Consider the following 22,728-nt stretch of genomic DNA (forward strand, 5'->3'; position numbering starts at 1 on the left):
CAACCAAATTAAAAAATCAAGTGTGTTTCTTTAGGTTTACTTGATAGAAATTTCTGTAAATTGTATTTTATATTGCAAAGTATTATATCACTGTACATTTAAACATGGAACTTCATAGCTTTGTTACATGAAGTAGAATAAACATCTACAGAAAGTTTTTCTGTCTTATGTGGCATTACGTTGGAAAGTCAGGTTTGGACAGGACATCTCGGCTCCCTACTTCCTGTGGGTGAGTGTGTTGTGGGCAGGGGGTGCCTTTGGCCTGAAGACCCCTCCCAGATGCACCCCCATTAGGGCACAGTTCCAGTGCGGGTCCCCACATCCAGCAGGAAGTCTGAGGCCACAAAGGGAAAGACAGAGACGCACGATCAGGGATGACAGGGACATGGGGTCTGGGGACAGGCCGTCGATGCGGGTCCCTTGCAGGATCGGCAGGCACCCAGAGTCCTAGTTGCTGACTTGGGGCTTAAAGGTGCATCGGGCTGGCTGGCAGGTTGGTAAGGAGCATGTGGTGAGGCAAAGCAGGTGGGCCAGGCGCCATGCAGGGTGGAATAAATGGCGGGGAGTGGTGAAGTGGGAGGGAGGGACATGCGATGCTTTCAAGTCAGGAAAACAGCCTCCACTGGGAGGAGATGACGAAGCTGTGGGTCTTGCCCTTGAACTTGAGCTGCATGACTGGCCCCAACCTGGTGACCCTGGCACCAGCATTTGGCTTCTTAACAAGGCTTGTGCACCCATCATCCTGCTGTGAATCAAGACACCCAGAAAACGTCCCTTGGGCAGGACAGACTCCACCCCGTGGGCTGAAGAGTCAGTAACTGACCATCGGTTACTGACCAGCTGAACACACGAGAAACCAGGGGTGAGTGCAGGGGCCCCAGCCTGGGGCCACCGCCACCACTGCCATCTTGGAAACGCATCAGGCCCGCTGACACACAATGGCCCACGAAGGAGGCCGCTCATCTGTGGAGAACCCATGGCCCTAGCCTGACCTCGGCGAGTCCTGCCAGAGAGAGGAGCCCAAGTGCTGCAGGTCAGATGCTGGGCAGGGCTGGGGGAAGCAGGTGCCCCGGGGTACGATCCTCAACCGCAACCTGGGTCGCTCAAGATGGGGATCAGAACTCCAGGTTTCGAATCATTGTGAAGCCTGCTTCCTGTCAGACCTTAAGAAAGGGGAGACCCACTGAGACCACCCACATCTTCCCACCCAACAGGTCACTGGTTGTGTGCCTTTTCCCTTAATCTCTTTTCCCTCGATTTTTCTTTTACACCATCGCGATTGTATACATTCTTGTATCTTTTTTCACTTCTTATAACCTGGGTGATTCCCAAAGACATCAAGTATTCATCGAAAGCCTCATTTTCATTTTTCAAATTGTTCAGAAGATTTCAAGCTTCTCCTTCCCAGAGAATGTGTGCTCCCTGGAGATGTGTGGTGTCCCACATGTTCATGGAATGGGGGCAACAAGAGGTGTCCCAGGGAAACCAAGATTCCCCAGGTGCCGCCGTCCAGAGGCACGTGTTCCTTGCAGTGTCTCTGGCCTTTTCCTGTACCCGTGTTGCTGGTGCTCAGGCGGGGATCACCAAGGAGGTACAGAGGTTTTTGCATCTTCAAGCAACACATGAAGGTGGGGAACAGGCAGCCCCAGCAGGTGGACTGACTTATGATGTCACTGAGGGTCCCCCGAGCTGCCATCCTCTGCTCATGACTTGTCCTCTTGTTTGCAAGAAGGCTGCCTTTGGAACCATCACATCATCCCTTCACTATTGTAGGAGGAAGCCAGTGTCCCCCCCTTTAAAATGTCTGGTTTGACCTCGTTGGCCAGGTGGGCACACAGCCAGCCCTGGCTGCAACAGAGCAATCAGGGTATCAGTAAAAAGAAGAGGAATTCAGCCACCATGGACACCACTCCAGGAAAGTTACACGGCGTGAGTCAGAAAGCTGATGGTGGCAAGTGCTGACGAGGATGCAGGACAGTGTAGAGGGAAGGCAGCACCCCCAGAGAAGAGCTGCCAGTTTCCAATCAGTGGCTTGTCACTGAAGTCCATGCAAACCAGCCATGTCCCTCTACATTCACCCCAAAGCATGTGCTCCCAGGGGGGCAATGGCACCCCAAGAGTGCGAGAACCTGAATATTTTTAGTGATACACATTCACGATCGCCCAAACCAGCAAACCACCCAGGTGCCGTTTAGCCAACATAGGGGTGGATTGAGGCCCAGCTGCCAGGGGGAGCCACGTGCGTCCAGTGAGAGCATGGCCCCAGGCCAAGGCCATCAGCTGCAGGACTCTGCTTAGGACACGCCGGAGGGGACAGGAGGCAGACACGGCAGGGTGGTGGGCATGGCAACGGGGCGGAGGCATTCGGGGGACAGGGGGTCCTGTCCCATGGCAGCTCTGGAGGCTGTTTGCTCACATGACCTTGACTGTGAGTGACACCCAGACCCACAGGAAGACTGTGCTGGGCTGGCCACTGCTGGGTGAGACCTAGCTCCTGCCTGTACACACATGCACATGGACACACACACACACACACACACACACACACACACACACACATTGCATGTCAGGAACAAAAAGAAAGCAGCTCAAGCCTGAAAGGCAGCTCGGCTGAGAAGGTCACACCTCTCCCCTGGACCACGAGCATCCTTTCATCTGTGATGATGGACTGGCTCCCCATAGACATCTGTCATCATGTAAGTAGTAAAGGAACACTTTCCTTTTGTTTAAAGAACACAGAGCGGGGAAGGAGGAGGGGGTGGGAGCAAGGGAGAGAAGCCTTGGGTCCCTTTGCTGCTTCCTTCTCTTCACCATGTGATCGACTGGGTCAGGAAACCCCAGCATGGCCAGGGCTCTGGTATCCTACTCCATTGAACCTTTTCCAGACCAGTCCTGAGATCTCTCCACCGAGCCCTGGACACTTGGGGCCAATGCTCTCCAGCGTGGATCCACCTCGGGCTGCTTTTAATGTGTTGTGATTTTGCAGTTTTTAACTATAGCCTCCCTGGTGGCTTGCCTCTTGACTTCCCTGGTGGCTCAGATGGTAAAGCGTCTGCCTGCAATGCAGGAGACCTGGGTTCGATCCCTGGGTTGGGAAGATCCCCTGGAGAAGGAAATGGCAACCCACTCCAGTGCTCTTGCCTGGAAAATCCCATGGCCAGAGGAGCCTGGTAGGCTACAGTCCATGGGGTCACAGAGTCAGACACGACTGAGTGACTTCACTTTACTTTTTAACTATAGCCTCAGCCCTCTCACTGCCTCTGCTGGTCTGACTCCTGCAGGCCACCTGCCCATTGTCATGGAACTGTTGGTCTTTTCACCTGGCAGGCTGACACATTCATTTCCTTGGAAGTCCAAGTTAGTGGCTTTAAATTTTCCTTTGGTTTGTCTTTCCTTGTGTGTGTAGTTTATTGATACTTTAACAGATGAGGAACCTTTGAGAAAGCAGAGGGAAACTTGTATTTTGTTACATTGTCCTATTCCTTACTCCTATCAATCTATTAAACAGTATTTTTAGAAATATTTAAAGATAGTATCAAACACTTAAACACAAAATTAAATACTTAACAATTAATTTTTGCAAATATTTAGTAATCAGTCAAAAAAATATTTAATCAATTTCTCCCAAGTTGCTTCAAGGAACACACATCACAGGCCCAGGTCATGTGACAACAAATATTACTCAGTACTAGTTGCTCAGTCCTGTCAGACTCTGCAAATTCTCCTAAGCAGCTGATTAAAATCACGTCTCTAACAAAGATTTCTCCGATCATCTTACTCCTTAAGGAGTGAATGAAACCCACAAGTCACAGCAACAAGATGCACGGCACACAACATGCAGACTTGGAGCTGTGGGTTTCACTGTCACTTCGTTATCTGGGTCAGGGGGAGACAGGGAGGCAGAGCGGGAAAGACAGAGAGACAGGGACAGGGAGACACATCAGGGCTTGGTCTACAGGCTTAGCTTGGCTGTGGGAGCTGGGTAGACAGGACCGGCTGAGGGAAGGGTGTGGAGAATGGGGTGAGGACAGGTCAGGTTCCCTGAGGAAGAACTGGCCTCTCTCCTACGTTTCTCTGCACCCCCAGCCTTGATGGTCCGGCCTGAGAAGCTGGGCACTGTGTTGTAAGGCTTAGAGGCACACTGGGCTCGAGAGAGGCTGAGTGGGCCCATAGGAGGTGGAACAGCGGGTGGAGCTGCTGTCCCCAAGAGGGGGATCTTCACATGTGTGACCCCAGGGCGTGACCTCTGAGTAGAAAAATCTGTGAGGCTGTAGCTCCTCTTCCGGCCTCCAGATCTTATGCAGAACTGTCTCTGCTGACCCCCCGACCTCGAACACACAGGAGAGGGGCTGCTAGAAACGCAGCCCAGCCGGCTGCCGCAGGTCTCCCCCACAGGATAGCCTGGCCACAGGGCGGCCCCTCCTGGCCTCAAAAGGCAGCCTTTGGCATCACTCCATGATGCTGTTTACTTTTTTTTTTTTTGGCATATTTGGGACAGGGGCCTACTTTTGGCTCAGGGAAGCCAAGTGTTGGGGGTGGGCTTTGTCCTACCCTGACCTGCTTCCCCCGGCTCTGCCTGACTCCCTGGCTAAGGAGGGCTGCCCTGAAGGGCTAGACCAGAACTGTTGGGAGCCACATTTAGAGTCTGAAGAAAGCATGTTTGATATTTTCTTCACATTTGATTTATAAAATAAGCTTCACTAAAGCCAGATCATTCTCATGTTTCATGTCTAAATAAAAGAAGGCTCAGAAACTGCTATTTTCAAGGAATCCATGCAAATCAAGAAACACAAAAAACACTGTAGGTGCCAGTGATCTTTATTTCTGGTAAATGAAAAGCCAAGTTGAATATAATCTTTATTTTCTCTTTTAAACACTGTAAATTTCAGCGTACTCTGTGATTCTGCTACTCAGAGTGGGGTCCACTGATCAGAGGCACACACATCAGCTGGAGGCTCCCTAGAAAGGGGGCATTCTGGGACCTACCCAGGCCTGCTGAATTAGAATCTGCTTTTAAACAAGATCGGCAGGGCAAGTCTGTGCACATTACGGTCTGTGTTGGTGTCATGCTTAGAATTGTCTCAAATATTTTATTGATATCATCCTGTATACTTATTGGTTGTATAATTTTGTATTTCAATGATCTGAAACTAATTATTATGCCGGTGTGGGGGAAAGCGTTCTAATTTTTTCTCTATATGATTAATCAAATGTCCTGATATCTTTTATTGAGTCCATTTCCCTACTGGGGACATACTAAGTGGGGGAAAAAAAAGCAAACTATCACAACAAATGCATAGGACGATCTTATATTGTCCAAAGAAGAGATACTACAGAAGAAATGAATGGCACTCCAAAGACAGCCATCTGAGCTCTGATGGAATGAGCACAAGATTGACAGCCTGGTGGAAGAAAACTGTGCTCAGGCACAGGCCTGTCCTTGAACTACCTGGTTCCCCTACAGAAAACAACCACTGAGTGAGGTGGGGGTGAGAGGTGGACACAGCACCTACACCTTAAAAGACAGGCCCGGGGTTAGCAAACCCACAAGGACAGAAAGGAGGTTAGTGGGTAGGGAGTGCTAATGGGTATGGGGTTCTCTGGGGTGAAAATGTTCTGAACCTAGAACATGGTGATGTTGGGATGTGATGGTGGTGGTGATGGGATGTGGTGATGGGATGGTGGTGATGGGATGTGAATACACTGCCTCCCAAGGGCACACTTTAAAAGGATGAACCTATGTGGCATGTGCACCACACTCACCACTGGCCAGCATTCGCGGCATGCATTGATTACAGGAGCGCTGCCTGTTCTAGGGCGAAACCGGGCACCGCGTGTGCCTAACTTTCAACTAGGCACAGACTGCCTCGTCACATCTGTACTTTGGGCCGCTGTCTCACGTGTTTGCTGTTCGGACGCACGGAACCCTCGTGTCCCGAGAAGGGGCTACCTGCACAGCACCCCGTGGATCCGTGAACTCAAGGAGGTGCGTTGCTTCGAGAGGCACCTGCGCCCCGATACCCGGCCAGGCCCCGGGCAGTCTGCTCCCGCGACACTGGACTACAGTGGTCTCGACTCGCGGACACGCGGACCCAGGCGGTGCAGACCCAGGCGGTGCAGACCCAGGCGGCCCGGCCCCGCGGACTCTGGACCCAGGCGGCTCCGCCCCGCCCCCTTCGCGCCCTCTACCTGCGCGCGCAGCCCGGGGGGTGGAGCCGCGGCGGGGGCAGGGCGGGGCGGGCGGTTGGCGCGGCCTGGCCGCGGGGCGGGTCCGCGGGGCCGGGGCGGGGCCGCGCCCGGGAGGGGCTGCCGTTGCGGGCTGGCGGCGCAGGCGCGCTGAGGCCGGCGGTTTCCGCGCCCCCGCCCGCCCGGCCTGGCCCCGCCGGCCCGCCCGCGCGCCCCACGCCGTTGGCGCCGGCATGTCGGGCCCCGGGCCGCGGGAGCCGCCGCAGGCGGGCGGGCCGGCGGGCCCCGAGGGCGCGGACGCTACGCTGGGCGAGGCGGGGCTGAGCTTCACGACCACCGACCTGAGCCTGGTGGAGATGACGGAGATCGAGTACACGCAACTGCAGCACATTCTCTACTCGCACATGGAGGCGGCGGCGGCCGACGGCGAGCTCGAGACGCGCCTCAACTCGGCCTTCCTGGCGGCGGCGGCGCCCGGCGCGACGGCGGGAAGCTTCGCGGCGGCGGGGGGCGCGGCAGCGGCGGCGGCGGGGGGCGCGCCGCCCGTGTACCCGGTGCTGTGCCCGCCCGCGCTGGCCGACGGCGGCTTCGCAGGCGCCAACCAGTGCCTGGGCCACATCGACTTCCAGGAGCTGCGCATGATGCTGCTGAGCGAGGCGGGCGCGGCTCCCGCCGCCGAGAAGACTCCGGGCGCCGACGGCCCGGGCCCGGGCGCACCCCGGCCCAAGGCGCCCGACGGCGCCGGCAAGGAGAACGCGGAGGGCGCGCCCGAGGCGCGGGCCAAGTCGGCGGTGCGCGTCCGCCTGGAGGACCGCTTCAACAGCATCCCTGCCGAGACCCCGCCCGCCCCGCGTGGCGCGGAGCCCCCGGAGCCCGGCGTGGCGCTCAACAAGTGGGTGCATCCCCCAGGGAGCGGGCCCGGTCGGGTGCGGGTGTAGACCAGGGTCCGGTGCAGAGAAGCATCAGCCTCCGTCTGGGTGTAGACAGGGTCCCGTGAGAGGCCAGCGGCCCCCGTGCAGCTTGCAGCATAACGGGGAGCAGGCCTCGGAGGGCCTGGGGCCGACCTGAGACATTGTGTGCGCTGTGCAGGCAGAGTGAGCAGGTGTTGCGTTCACGCCCCACAGCATTTCCTTTCCGTGTGCACTCTGTCTGCGTCTGCACGTGGAAGAGAGATGAGTTAAGTGCACTGATGCTCCTGAGGATCAAGGCTTTTCCCCAGATCGCCTACCTAAATGTCAGGAAAGGCTTCCGCTTCCCCTTGCATTGACTCAGGCTCAGGCTGACCTCACGCTGTGCAGATACAGCCTGTGGAAGGAGAGAGGTCATGTTGTGAGGCTTTGAGTGAAAAGCAGCTTCATCCTGCAGCCAGACGGCCAGCTCACAGGCACTCTCCCAGCGACTACTGGAGGGGAATAGCCTATCTGCTGGAGTGTCTTCTCAGTTTTCTGACTCTCCCCACCCTGTAGTTTTCCCCCCATTTTGCCCATAGTCTTCAGATTTTGGAGGATGGCAAAAATAATAATAATAATAATCACCACCAGAGATTGGTGGCAGAAGTGGCATGGGAAGGGAGTTGTAACCGAAAGATGACACACAGCTTCACCTTGCATTGTGAGGAAGACAGTTTGAACTTGTCCCCTACAACACTAGTGGATAATTGTTTTATAGAGATTTCCATGATGAAGGGCCTTTCATGGTAACAGATTCGATCTGTTATCTAGAAAATCTAATGTTAACCACGGGAGTGTGATAGTAAGTGATTGTGGTGTTTCAGGAAACTTACCCGCCACACACACTTTACGTGTTTCTGGGTTTCTTTTGTCTTGGCAGTTTGGTAACTCTTATTCGCCATCCATCCGAACTAATGAATGTTCCTCTTCATCAACAACAAAACAAATGTACAACATTAGTGAAAAATAAAACTGCTGCTGCAACTACTGCTTTGCAATTTACATACCCTCTGTTTACTACAAATGCTTGCTCTACTAATGGAAATTCTAATATTTCACAAACACAGGTAGGGAAAATAATTTGTAAAGCTTTGCTCTTTTGTATTAAAAGGATAAATTGTATTTTAGTTAGGTCCCAAGGATTTTTTTTTTCCCTTTCATTAAGCACAATAACATTTTAAAATCAAGAGTGTTTATGTGGTTCGGGGATATTTAAAAATCCTTAAAAGTTCTTCAAGTTCATATGAATAGTTTTGGTGTTATTTCTGTTAAAGTGCATTTTATTTGTGCGTAGAGAGGAGATTGTTGCATGTTGATAAACTTCTTATTGCTTCATTTTCTCCAGAGTTCTAGTAACTCATGTTCTATACTTGAAACTGCCAAGCATCAGGATATTGGATTGCCAAGAGCATTTTCTTTCTGCTATCAGCAAGAAATTGAATCCACTAAGCAGACTTTGGGTAGTAGAAACAAAGCTTTGCCTGAGCAGGTTTGGATTAAAGTAGGAGGTAAGTGATAAGGCAGAAGCTGGCAGATGCTTTCTCTACCTGCCTGAGCTTTGCCCTTGATGTTGGGTGGGTTTTTTTGGCCATGGGTAGGAGAAGGGGAGGTGGTTTATAAACATACGAAATAATCTTGGAAGTCTGCTTGCATTTTAGGAAGCCTTCCCTCCCTCTGCTTTAGTCACCTCACTTTGAACATTCATACCAGTTTTGAATATCGAGTTTATACTTGGCCTGGAAATATTCAGTTTAGAGGCTGGTTTTTCTTAACAGTAACCTCTTTAAACAGAAAAATGATAGACTTATGTACATTTTTCGTTACCTTCAAGTTGCTGACAGATGTAAAGTTTTTATTTTTTTATTTCATACTTCATGAATGAGGCATGAATCTGAAATCCACTCAGAGATTTTAGGGGACAGTCTGGTGGTGGTTTAGTCGTTCAGTTGTGTCCGACTCTTTACGATTCCATGGACTGTAGTCCATCAGGCTCCTTTGTCCATGGGATTTCCCAGACAAGAATACTGGAGCAGGTTGCCATTTCCTTCTCTAGGGGATCTTCCTGACCCAGGGATCGAACCCACGTCTCCTGCATTGCAGGCGGATACTTTACCAGTAGCACCACCTGGGAAGCCCTGGTGGGGACAGTCTGCAGATGGGCAAAGGATTGAGTTGGGAGCAAGAGGCCATAAGGTGATTCAGAAAATTTTAGACATAAAGAAACTGCTGAAGACAAATTTTGCTTACCTCTGATGTTAACTCTCAATCCATTTTTCCTGGGAAACATTCTTTTTCAAGTTATCCAACAATAATACAGCTCACACAATGTGCTTTCTGAGAGCTGATGGAGACAGGATAGTGATGGAGTGCTCCTGCTTTCTCCCACATCAGTGATTAATTTTTCCTGGTCATTGTGACGTTGTATGTGAAAGTATACGTTAACATTTGTAAGGTACAAAGGTTAATATTAAAATAATTCCTGTACTGACTGTTCAGCTTAAGAAACAAAACATCACCAATACTTGTGAATTCCCCTCTATGTCTTTAAAAAGTTATCCCCGTTCTGAAATTTGTGTTCGGCAATTCTGTCACTGTAGAAGATTTGGCTTTGTATGGCACCTTGGGAATGCTCATCACCACTTGTATTAGTTAGACCCCTGTTTGATGGGAAATTGACATGTTTCCGTAGCACAAGTCACAGCTATGATGTGATTACTGGTTTTGTAGGGGGAGGGAATCTCATTTGTAAGGTGAGGGCATGTTTAACCCTAAACCACTTAGGTTTTGTCCTCTTCTGGGCATTGCAGTTATAGTATCAGTTGTCATTTTAGAATAATTGCATATCAAGAAAATCCTTTGGAGAAAATATTTCTGGGTTTAAAAAAAAACCCAGATTCCATCCTGAATATCAGGAAAGTCAAACAGCTTCTTGGTTTCTCTATTCAGAGATGACAAATGCCTCTTGATTTAAAAGAGAGACCTTTGACAAGCTCTGTTGATCACATAATATTCAGTGTGTTTTAATTTAGTTTATGTTCGGTTTTATAGTTTGAAACCTGGAGCTCTGTGCCAGCTGCCCCTGTGGAATTTCTGAGGCTTCCTGTTCGGTTCTGTGTGCTCCTTACCCATTCATGTTTACATCTTGGATTGAAAATACTGAAAAATATATTCAGCGTTTACGAGGGTAAGTTAAGAAGAACTGAAAAACTAAAGTACCACTTTTTCCTTCTTTTGCAAAGAAGAAGCGCTATGTAAACAAGCCATAAATAAGAGGAATCGGAGTAGGATACGTCAGTTGGACACAAACGTAGAACGAAGAGCCCTTGGAGAGATTCAGAACGTGGGCGAAGGCTCCACGGCGACACAGGGTGCTTGGCAGTCAGCAGAGTCTTCCCAGGCCACCCTCGGTGAGCAGACCCAGAGCGGGCCACAGGGGGGCCGGTCCCAACGCAGGGAGAGGCACAACCGCATGGAAAGAGACCGAAGGTAAGGCCTGAACATCGGCAGCATAGGGTTCTCTGAGATGCCAAGCAGGTGGCGGGCAGTGCTGGTGGCAGGCAGCCTTTTGTAGAAAACGGTGGTGTAGCCATTTCTGTATTCAAAGGGAGAGAGAGCCAGCAGGAGTCAGCAGCCACTGTGTTTTGTGAGTTGAGAGTACTCACTACGACCCCCAGGCTTGATGATTCACTGGGAACACTCGTGGCTCTGGTCTATTTTGAACAAAGAACCCAGCAGAGCCAGCACTGGCATGTGGGGGGATGGCCGGGGGACCAGGCACCAGCTCCCAGGAACCCCTCCCAGTGGAGCCACTCAGGATGCCTGTCAGCCCCCAGCCATGGGAGTGTGTCCCCAGCCAGGAGAGCTATTGAGAGACTCGGGGCCCTGGGATCCTACTAGTAGGGGGCTGATTGTGGGGGGCCTCCCTTATTGGCCACAGCCAGATCCCAGACCCCCAGCAGGAAAGCTAGTATTTGACATGCCACGGCTTGGTGCAAACAAGCCGTGTTGTTTGCACCCCCGGCTTAGTCACAGAGTGGTGACTGGTGGTGGTGGGATCCCCCAAATCTGAGTTTCAAGGTGCCGGCCAGGGTCACTGGTCACTGAGTCACTCAGTTTGCTGGGTTCTTCTAAGAATGTTGGAGAAGGAGGAGGTTACAGCTTATGTGAGTTGTTTTATCTGTTGATTTTATTTGTGCTGTTCTGCATAGATCCAAAGGTGGTTTTTGCAATTTTCCATTGCAACTGGGTTTTTACATGATGATTCCCTCACATATAGTTATATAACTTAGTCATTTGTTGAGTACTGTACCAGTTTCTGTTTTAGGCTCAGGAACTAGAACACTGAGCAAGACATATATTCATCTCTGAACCTGCAGTGTTGGACTAAGGCAGTTTATTTCTTTTTAAAGAGAAATATTAAAGCTAGGCAGCTAGACACCTTCCCCAAATTTGTGTCCACACATAACTCACTGTGAATTATAATGGGCATTGTTCCCACTCTGACATGTATTTAATAAACATTTACTGAGTACCTACCATCTGACAAAAAGCCTTTTACTTACTACTGCCTGTTGACAGTGAAGGTTTGACTTCTTCCTCTGCCATTTCCTAGTTTAACAACCTTCTTCTTGTTCTCGTCTCCTCCTCCTAAGTTCCTCGTGTATGTAATAGGTGTTTGAAGTAGGACGCCAGCATCAAACAAGCTGAGATGTTGGGCCTGGTGCCTGCGGTTACAGAGCATCTAGTGAATTCCCACTGTGACTACCTTACAAAGTTTCCCTTAAATTTTGAGTGTACACACGGGAAGATGAGCAACAAGGGCCATATTGTATAAGGTGTTCCACATCAGCTCGTGTAGCACTGAATGTAATACATGAAAGTTAAAAATGGTCTAAGAGTAAGGCTCCAGTTATGTAAATCATCTCTAAAAAGACCAGGTTTGGGGACATTAACTGGCTGGTAGTCTGTGTCCTAAATGAACTGGGACCTCTTGAAGAATGAGTGCTGTGAATCCTAGCTTGTGTGAGCTCCTTGGCACCTAGCAGGCAGGTGAATGCCTGTTGAGTGAAAGAACATTCTGCCCAGAAGAAGCACATACACAGTTTTGCTTCTGGTTTTGGGGCTTTGGGTCCATCCTTGCTCTAGAGGCTTGGAGCTGGCCCTTGCATGTACCCCAGAAGTAAAGAGGGGAGACTCTCCAGGGAGAACGACAAGGCTGAGTTGGACCCCAAGGGGACCTGGTGCTGCAGAGGGGAGCCTGGTTGGGGAGAAGCTGCTCTTAGTTCTCAACGGCCAAGCTGGGAGCTAATTCCTTGAGGAACACAGGCACACACTTTATTCCCTTGTTCTGCATCAGCTTTTCAATGTGATTAATTTGTGTTTTGACCATAGGCGCAGAATCCGCATTTGCTGTGACGAGTTGAACCTTTTAGTCCCATTTTGCAACGCCGAGACTGATAAGGCCACGACTCTGCAGTGGACCACAGCATTCCTGAAATACATTCAGGAGAGGCACGGAGATTCTCTTAAAAAGGTTAGTATCTAGGCCGGGAGACTTTCAATCCCGTAAATGGATCAGTATTGCTATTTATCCTTTTCGTCGAAGATGTCCCAAACTGTCCTTTGTTTCCTGGACTTTAATATCAGATACTGAGTCCAGTGTGAGTAATGCGCCCTGCTTGTTAATGATGGCATCATCTTTTATCAAAGTACAAAGCACAGCCTGGGTTTGTCCACTAACCTCAGAGCGTAAGCCTGCATTGTCAGTGGTCAGCTAGTAGGGAGACACCTGCTCTGTACAGTGAATTGTTTGGGGGCTCAGTGGGGTTTCAAAGACTGGCCTGTAGGGTGTGAATTTTTGCCCTCAGAAATTGTTGTGAAAGGGATAAAGCACAAATAGAAACAAAAAGAGGCAATTCAGTGTCAAAAATAATCAAACAATCTGGTTATCAAACGTGTTGAGAAGGCAGAGCAGAGAGACCCTTCGGCCTGGGTGATGGAGGACTATGTGGGGGCCTGCGGCAAGCATCTCAGTTTCTTGGTAGAGCAAGTACCTCAACTTTGACCCTGTCTGTCTGGGCTGAGGAGCCACTGATAACCCTGAGGGCTCCCGGTGGGACCCCCTTCCTTGGGGTTTCAGATGAGAGAATGTGCCCGGCAGTGGCTCCTGTGCTCTGCCTTGGGGGCCTTGGGTCCAGGTACCCTCAGAACTTGAGGTGGGGGCACGTAGTTAGTGGAGAGTGCCCTGGTTTTGCTCCTGGTCCCAGCTGTTGTCCTGCTGTTGACCGAGCATAAGTCTAATTAGAGAACTGAACTGGCATTGGTGTAATAAGCAGGGAGCCATTTTAGAACCATTTTAGAAAGAGCCTCCTGTGTCTAGATCCTGGGGGCCTGAGCATGACCCCCCCACAGCCAGCCTCTCAGGCTGAGTGCTGAGAGTTTGTCTTCTACAGTTCCTTTCCTGTGCGTTTCTCCATTTCTTTTCCATGTGCGTTTCCATCTTGGGAGTTTTGTAATTTCATCAAGTTCCTTATTTTCATTGTATATTTTTAATTGCCTTTTAAAGCCATACCTTTGTTAGATTTGTGCTAATTGGATCATTTATGGTTATTTATAATGTGGTTATTCTGGTTATTTTTTAACATTATTTTTTAGCAATATACTTGGTTTATTGTAATAAAATAAAGCTTTTATATTTAAAAAATGAACTTAATGGTTGGCTCTGTGTACCTTGTAAGTGGTGAATTATTATTCATATGATGGATTCAAATATGATGATGGTGTTTACAACAATTAAAAGAACTTAACTGTCTCTATACTCAAAGATTAAATAGATTAAAACGTATTAATTTTTGTGTGTATTAGGTTTCCTGAATATTTCTTTTTTTTCCTGAATATTTCTGAAATTTAGTTACATTGAGTTTGTAAATTGTTTCTGGGTGGGATTACAGGAACCATCAAAAAACAGGCTGAAGTGATACCAGTAGCAATTTTGGGGAGAATTAGACTGGAAAATCCTAAACCTTTGTGTTGTTACTGTTTCCTTAGTGACATCCCTCCTCCCACTTACATGAACATTTTTGTTCCTAAAGGTAAAATACATAAAAGTCTTAAGTAATTTGCCACGATTATTTCAGTATACATCTCATCCCACAGTCCTTTCTGGATCACCAGGGAAGTCCAAGACTCTGCTTTTTAAGAAGAGTATTTTATCTATTGCTCCTATTTCTCACATTCTGATCTGTAAAGATGGCAGTTTTTAACAGCTTGCTGAGACTTCCATTGTGACCGCATATGTAGTAAAATTTTTTTAAAATTCTGTGTTTATTTGGAAAATACAAGCATTCTCTGTTTGGTGAATTCTGTATGTGTATTAGGTCAAGGTTACAAAATATGGTTCAGGCCTTTTTTGTCCTCTCTTGTCTGTCATACCTGTTGTTCCGAGAGCCTGCGTGGCATTTCCCACTGTGATGCACCTGTCCTGTCTCTTTGGGGCTCTCATGCAGCTGAGTGTTGGGGCACCCCCTCCCACCTGGGCCCTGGGGTTTGTCACCCCTCTTGATTTCATTAACCTTTTGCCTTTAAGTCTCTCCTCTCTCTGTATGGATGACACCAGTTTTCTTCCTCTTCCTAACTTCCTGATAAAATTTCTTGACGTGTAACTGTAACAATCTTTCTTTTTCCTACTAAAAATAACAGATTTTATCATTGGCATTCTCCTACTTACAAATGTAATGTGAATATCAAGTCTGCCCAGATATCATTTCAAGGAGTCTGATGAGTTGTAAAAACCCCTTAGAACTCAGTTGTTTCAATCAGGCTTTGTTGAAATAGATGCTGACTGAGCCAGCCAGAGTGGTAGTTTACCTTTGGTGCACTCGAGGGCAGATGTCCACCTGTCTCCCTGTCTCACTGTCCCTCCAAGTCCCCACGAGTCAAGTCCCAGGGGCTGTGTGAGAGTCTGGATTGAGCTACACCTGAACTCTACTTCCGGCAGAACTATTGAAAATAAAGATGGCTGCCCAGAGGTAGTCTGCTCATTGTGTGAAGGTTGTTTAGAAAATCTCTTGAAGAACTTTTCTTACATCTGAGAAATGATGACTTCGGTTTAGTTATTCTCAAAGGTAAACTCTACCTTCTCAAATATAGACAAATATTTTATAGTTGGGCTAGGGGTGTCAGAATACAGAAAATAATCAAACCATGTTTCATTTTATATTAAGATCCACTGAAAATATTTTAAATATTGGGAAGAAAATTAGAGTATGTTTATGTACAGATATAGCCTCTGAGCGTAGGTGGTGGTTGCAGATGGCAGATGGCCTTGGTCGGGCTGGCCATCTTGGTCACCACTTGGTCAGGTGGGGCACTCCAGCAGCTCCAGATGACCTAGAAGGTATCGCAGTGGCAGCAGACACAGTGCTTACACTTCCCTTCATGGTCATGAATTAAGTTTAAATCTACTGTAGTCCAGCAGCAAAAAGACGACACGATTCAAAAATGGGCAAAGGACCTGAATAGACATTTCTCCAAGGAAGATGAGCAAATGGCCAGTAAATAGATGAAAAGATGCTCAGCATCACTAATGATCAGGGAAATGCAGATCAAAAGCACTTTAATGGATATGAGATACTAGTTCACACCCATTAAGTGGTGGTGGTGGTGTTCAGTTGCTTAGTCGTGTCCAACTCTTTGCAACCCCATTGACTGCAGCATGCCAGGCTTCCCTGTCCTTCACTATCTCCTGGAGCTTGCTCAAACTCATGTCCATTGAGTTGGTGACGCCATCCAACCATCTTGTCCTCTGTTGTCCCCTTCTCCTCCTGCCTTCAATCTTTCCCAGCATCTGGGTCTTTGCCACCCATTAGGTGTGGCTATTACAAAACAAAATAACAAGTGTTTGTGAGGATGTGGAGAAATAGAAAACTTTGGGATTGCTGGTGAGAATGTAAAATGGTACAGCTGGTGGTTCTTCAAAAAGTTAAACATAGAATTACCATATAATCCAGCAGTACCACTTCTGGGTATTGTAGATACCCATGAGAGTAGAAAAGCAGGGACTTGAACAGGTACTTGTAATACCGGTGTTCATAGCCACATTATTCACCATCACCAGAAGATGGAAACAATCCGAGTGGTGGAGATAATCCAGTCAACAGGCGAATGGAAAAACAGCCGATGGAATACTATTCAGCCACGAAAAGGAATGAAGTTCTGACACATGCCTCACAACATGAATGGACTTCAGAAATAGGATGCTGAGTGAGAAAAGACAGACACAAAAATACAAATACTGTATGATTCCACTTAATGAAGTCATCCGATTCATAGAGTCAAAACGTAGAATGGTGCCAGAGGCTGGGGGAGGTAGATGGGGAGTTAGTATTTAATGGGGACAGAGTTTCAGTTTGGAAAGATGAGAAAGTTCTGGAAATAGTGACAATGGTTACACAAGTTTCTGAGTGTACTTAAACCACTGAATTTACACTTTGGAATGGTAAAAATGGCAAGTTTTATGTTATATATATTTTACCACAATAAAAGTATATAAACCTAGACTTAATTGTGTAAGAATGCTGTTCTTAAAAAAAAAAAGAAAAAAGAAATGCATACACGCACAAAAATGGAGAGCCTGAAATAATGAACTCCTGTGTCCCTCAGCGCAGCCTCAGGCATAACTTTGTTTCACAGATTCATCCCCATCCTCCCAACCTCACCAAATTATTTTAAAGTGTTTCCAGACGTCACATCACTTCATTCGCAAATGTATCTCTAAAAAGGAAAGTGCTGCTTAAAAGCACAACCGCATCATCATCATCTTCCTTAATCTCAATCCCTGTCCAGATTTCTCTGGCTCACAACTGTTGTTTTACAGTTGACTTATTTGAGTCAGTATCCAAACATTGTGTTTGGTTCATAGCTCTTAAATATCTTTTAATATGCAATGGCTCCCTTTCCTATTTTCCTTACTGTTTTTTAGTTGATGATGTTGAAAGTCACTGAACGGAATTTGGGTCCACTTGCCCACACATAGTAAAGCCAATCTACTGACACCGGTTGTGGTGAAAGAAAGGTGCAGCGTTTATTGCAGGTGCCAAACAAGGCATCTGGGTGGCTTATGCTCAAATGACCTGAATTTCTTGTTGTGGCGCCTGCAATAAATGCTGCACTTCCCTTCACCACAACCGGTGTCAGTAGATTGGCTTTACTGTGTGCAGGCGAGTGGACCCAAATTCTGTTTAGTAACAGATTTTGGCACCCAGATGCAATGGAAATCCCATCTGGGTCACCAAAAATTGTTAACAAACCAAACTTGGGTCTGCTCACATATGTGCAGTATTACATGTCATGATTAGTTATACTCTGTGACATCAGAGAATTTTTTCCGTGTAATGTTTTTCATGTAATTTAACATACTAAATAATGTCAATTAGTTTAATATTTCTTCCCTGAGATGCCTCAGGAGTTTTCTGGAAAACTCAGAGTCAGCTAGAGAAGGAAACTTACAACCTGTTATCAAAAGCAGCTCAATATTCCAGGAAAACTGCTCCCTTAACAGAGCACACCAAGTCTTGCACCAGCTTACTTTTAATAGCAAACTTCATTTACTTAATTCGTTTCAGTCTAATCTGAGCCCATCTTGACCACATGCAAAACTCTTTCCTTAAGATTCCTTTTCCACAAACCTTCCATCACGTTCTGTATCCATGTTAGTTTGTCCTTTATTTTTTCCCATCCAGAGACCACAAGCCCTGGGACAAAACTATTCTCCCTTTACCCCCTGAACAAAGGTTTTTCCATTTTTTATATCTTCTCTCACCAACAGTGTATATCCTACTTGCTTTACATATTGAAATCCTTCCCTTACTACTTTTAGTAGCTTAATTGCATATGTATTACAATTTTAACCCTTAAAAACTTTAATCTCTAGTGAAAACCAAGAAGCAAGTAATTGAACTGTTCTTTACATCAGCATGGGCTTCCCTGATAGCTCTGTTGGTAAAGAATCTGCCTGCAATGCAGGAGACGCCGGTTTGATCCCTGGGTTGGGAAGATCCCCTGGAGAAGGGATAGGCTACCCACTCCAGGATTCCTGGGCTTCCCTCGTGGCTCAGCTGGTAAAGAATCTGCCTGCAGTGCGGGAGACCTGGGTTTGATCCCTGGGTTGGGAAAATCCCCTGGAGAAGGGAAAGGCTACCCACTCCAGTATTCTGGCCTGGAGAATTCCACGGACAGTATGTATAGTCCATGGGGATCACAAAGAGTCGGACATGACTGAGCAACTTGCACTTCACTTACATCACCATGTTTTGATTGGCAAACATACAAACACATTCTGTAACCTCTAAAAGCATTCATTTTCCTACAACTTTTCAATTCAATGTGCTACAGGACATGTGTCTAATAAGCCCGAACATCTTTAGTTTTTTTTTCTCAAAGAAGATGAAAGAAGGTGAACTTAGGCTTGTCCAGTGATCAGTGTTAATGCTTAGAAGATCTGAACTCCTTGTTTGGTACCTGCAACAGACACCACACTTTCCTTCACCACACCCTGGTGTCAGTAAATTGGTTTTACTGTGCATAGGCGAGTGGACCCAGATTTGGTTCAGTGACAGTTTCGGTGACCCAGATGGATCCTATCCAGCAGATGCCTGAGCACCTTTGTCTCGGGCAGCTCCAGGCCCTTGCCACCGACCAGGCGTCCTTGGCCCATGGCACTGGTTTTCCTGGTAGAGGAAAACAAGGTGCTCACATTGGTGGGTTGAGACATCTTTGGTAAGTAATGGAACTGATGTGTGGTGACACCAGAGTATTCTTCCCTGTCATGTTGACTTCAGCTGCAGTGGAGCATTGATTGGGATTTTCCCTTTTGGACTAAGTAAGGCTTGGTCATGTGGCTTTGTCTCTGATGGCCACTGGCTAGGAACGCCCTCTTTTGAGACTAGGGAACTTGAACCTTGAGAGACAGGTTTGCCTTGACTTGTTTGTTTGCTTGGTATTTGACAACACTGGCCATGAATAATTAAGTATGAGTGATCACTGCTCTGTTCTATCTTGTAGTCTAGGGTGTATTTTACAAAACTGGTAGGTGTTCAACTATGCTTCTATAAAAAGTGATTTTTTTTTAAACACCACATGGCTACAACATTCTTCATTCAAAATCTAGAGAAAATTGGTTAAGATGAAACTTTTGAAATTCTAAAACTAGTTCTTTTTTGCTTATCAGAGAAAACTGGCTTAGATATTTTCTCAGTATCATGACCCTCAGAGATCAAAATATTCCTACGAGAAACCCTGAAGTTATAACTCTTATCATGTTCTTGAAATGCAGACACAACTCACATTGCCTATGACTTTAGTTGTGGGTTAATTAGTAGAACTACAAATCACAGGGGGAAGAGAGAAAGAGCCTTTTTAAAATCAAGTAAATTCAGCTTATCCCAACTGTTACAAAGTTTTATGTTTGCTGGGTGAGTTGCCATGACACTGGTGGTCACGATTTCCTATCTTTTTATTTGCATTTTGTTTGTTGTTAAAACAGGAAGCCATTGGGAACTTTAAGGAATTCTTGGACTCCACCTTTTGCTTTTGTCCTGCGGGAATCTTGTTCTATATGTATGTGTGTCTGCATTTGTCTTGTGTGTAAGGGTACCAGCCATGGGAACTCAAGCTCATTTCTCAAATGCAGCCTTTTGGGGTACATTCTCCAGAATTGGACTGCTTTTAGTCACAAACCAATAAAATGTACAAAAAATGATTTTCTTTTGTAATATGGCCTGGCCATAATTCTCTGTAGATTTAGGGAAAAGATGGCTTGCTAATGGATACCTAAGTTTTGCTACTATTATACAGCTTAGGGGAGTTTTATAATAGAGATAGAAAATGGAATAATAGTTATAAACTGATAAATTTTGTATTGAAAGACAAGCTATGTGATCTCTGGATGGATAATGTCTGTATAATATTATCATAAATAATAAAATAGAGATAAATGGGTTAAAAGCTTTCAGATGAACTCTTTAGGAATAATTATCTATTAGTTTTTCCAGATTTTTGATAACTTGAAACTAGTTTTGCTAAACTAAGTTGTGTGACAGAAATTCATTAAAGGTCTAAGTCATTTTTCATCAAGACAAAATACTGGAACATTGATTGCTAGACAAGTCTAAGTTCACCTTTTGTCTCCTGAGAGAAAAAATAAAAAAGTTATTTGGGCTTATTAGACACATGTCCTGTACCACATTAAATCGAAAAATTGTATCATAGGAAAAATATATGCTTTTAGAGGTTACAGAATGTGTTCTTAAGTTTGCCAATCAAACCATGCTGATGTAAAGAACAGTTCAATTACTTGCTTCTTGGTTTTCACTAGAGATTAAAATTTTTAAGGGTTAAAATTGTAATACATATGCAATTAAGCTACTAAAAGTAATAAGGGAAGCATTTTGATATGTAAAGAAAGTAGGATATTCACTCTCAGTGAGAGGAAGATATAAAGAATGGAAATATCTTTGTTCAGGGGGTAAAGGGAGAATAGTTTTGTCCCAGAGCTTGTTGTTTCTGAATGGGCAAAAATAAAGGACAAACTAACATGGATACAGAAAGTGATGGAACGTTTGTGGAAAAGGAACCTTAAGGAAAGTGTTTTACATGTGGTCAAGATGGGCTCAGATTAGACTGAATTGAATTAAGTAAATGAAGTTTGCTATTAAAAGTAAGGTGGTGCAAGACTCGATGTGGGCTTTCTCTCTCTGTTAAGGGAGCAAAGTTTTCCTGGAATATTGAGCTGTTATTGATAACAGGTTGTAATAAGTTTCCTTCTCTAACTGACTGTTTTCCAGAAGACTCCTGAGGCATCTCAGGAAGAAATATTAAACCAATTAAGATTATTCAGTATTGTACATTACATAAAAAACTTTATATGGAAAAAATTCTCTGCTGAAGTTGTCACAGTGTTAAGTTCTCACGACATGCAAAGCTGCATGTTGGTGAGCGGGCCCAAGCTGTGGCCTGCGGGACTTTCCGCCTTCTGCACCTCACAGACCTGTATCTTTTGTCTCCTGGAGGCCTATGAGCCTCGAGTTGTCTGACTGCACCTGCCTTCTCCTTTTGTGAGCTTGAGACTGATATAGCCTTTTCTTGAGACTGAGGCCTTTTCTAAAGCGTTTAGAGGTAGAGCTGCATTAACTTGACCCACAGCCAGTGTACTGGGGAGTCACCTCAGTCTGGCCATCGCCATACCCAGTACTGAGCACATAGCAACAGGGGGGGTGGGGACTGTAAATGCCCCTGGCGGGAGGGGTGCGTAATGGTACACGGGATCTGTGTGGGGTGGTGGAAAGTTCTGGAAATGGAGAGTGGTGATGGTTTGCACAAGAGTGTGAACATATTTAATGCTACTGAATTGCACACTTACAAATGGTTAAAACAGTAGAGTTTATGTCTGCGTTCCCACAATGAAAATATAAAATTACAGATGCATTTTTGAATATCAGAAGGGTTTACAATATGGTCTGACCTTTTGAGAATCTATTGGAAAATGAAATAAAAATAAAGGTAACCGAGGAAAGTGTTTGAATCCCCATCTTTATCCCCTTACAAGATGTGACATATGTTTGTGACACCTTAACTATATGTTTTGATGTAGTTTAGTTCTTAATGTCAACCTTTTGTGTTTTTGAAAATAGCAGTTTTCATGTCTGTGCATACAGTACATTGATGGTCATGTCTCGATTTTAGGAATTTGAGAGTGTATTTTGCGGTAAAACTGGCAGAAGGCTAAAGCTGACCAGACCAGACTCCTTGGTGACGTGTCCTGCACAGGAGAGTCTACAGAGCAGCCCAGCTATGGAGATCAAGTGACTGGATGTGAACACTGGTTCCTGGGCAGTAGACGGCCGCTCCTTTGTGACACGCAAACATTACCTCGGACCCTGGACTTCCGCTTTGATAGTCTAACTTGAGAGGGACGTGTCTCAGCTCGTGGGACTCTAATGTGGACTTTGAAAGCCCATTTTGTAGAAATATTTATCTAGAACAAAATACTTACCCATTAATGTCCTCTTAGACCTTTTGGGGATGAAGACATCTTGACAATTAGTAAGTAATTTTTCAATTATCTGTCTGATTCCATCATGTTTTCTTAACATGATAACTTAAAAAAATTAACATCCTTTGTAATTTCTTTAGTCTTAAAAGGTACATTGCTTTTTACTTATTTTATTTACATTTTAAATATGCCCCGTTAGCAACTAGAACGAGTTAAATTGTTCTTAACTGTAAGTAGTTTGGAAATTTTATTTCTTTTGTTTATCACTTCCCCTTGTAATGATTTCCAGCTGCACCAAACGGTATTGCAAAATGCAGTCCTCTTTCAAACTTTTTTGCTGGAAACTTTCCAGAGACCTCTTTTAAAGGTACTTTTGTCCATAAATGAAATATTGTCACAGTAGTATTGCTTCAGTGCCCTCATTTTCATAGTGAGAGTCATTACTTTCTGTGTAATAAACTGTAATGTTTGGAACTGAGTTTTTCAAATGAGTGGCTTTATTTGTTACAACAGATAATCCCAATAGGCTTTAGTGCAATACAG

General features: G+C 46.0%; 1 protein-coding gene across 7 annotated transcripts; it reads left to right on the forward strand.

The window, feature by feature from the left end:
• The first annotated feature begins 6,360 nt into the window (after positions 1-6,360).
• TCFL5 (transcription factor like 5) lies at positions 6,361-22,663 on the forward strand. Of its 7 annotated transcripts, none has more exons than XM_043883480.1 (6): positions 6,361-7,078; positions 8,017-8,203; positions 8,482-8,644; positions 10,376-10,622; positions 12,528-12,669; positions 21,876-22,663. In XM_043883480.1, exons 1-6 carry the CDS (start codon positions 6,420-6,422, stop codon positions 21,996-21,998), a joined length of 1,521 nt encoding a protein of 506 aa, XP_043739415.1. In that variant the 5' UTR covers positions 6,361-6,419; the 3' UTR covers positions 21,999-22,663. The 7 variants fall into 7 exon arrangements, with proteins under 7 accessions (XP_043739415.1, XP_043739416.1, XP_043739418.1 ...); XM_043883481.1 differs by having other exon boundaries at positions 10,379-10,622; XM_043883483.1 differs by lacking the exon at positions 21,876-22,663 and adding an exon at positions 16,252-16,693.
• The last annotated feature ends 65 nt before the right edge of the window (positions 22,664-22,728 follow it).

The sequence above is a fragment of the Cervus elaphus genome, chromosome 23 (assembly GCF_910594005.1).
Source record: "Cervus elaphus chromosome 23, mCerEla1.1, whole genome shotgun sequence".
Taxonomy (NCBI): domain Eukaryota; kingdom Metazoa; phylum Chordata; class Mammalia; order Artiodactyla; family Cervidae; genus Cervus; species Cervus elaphus.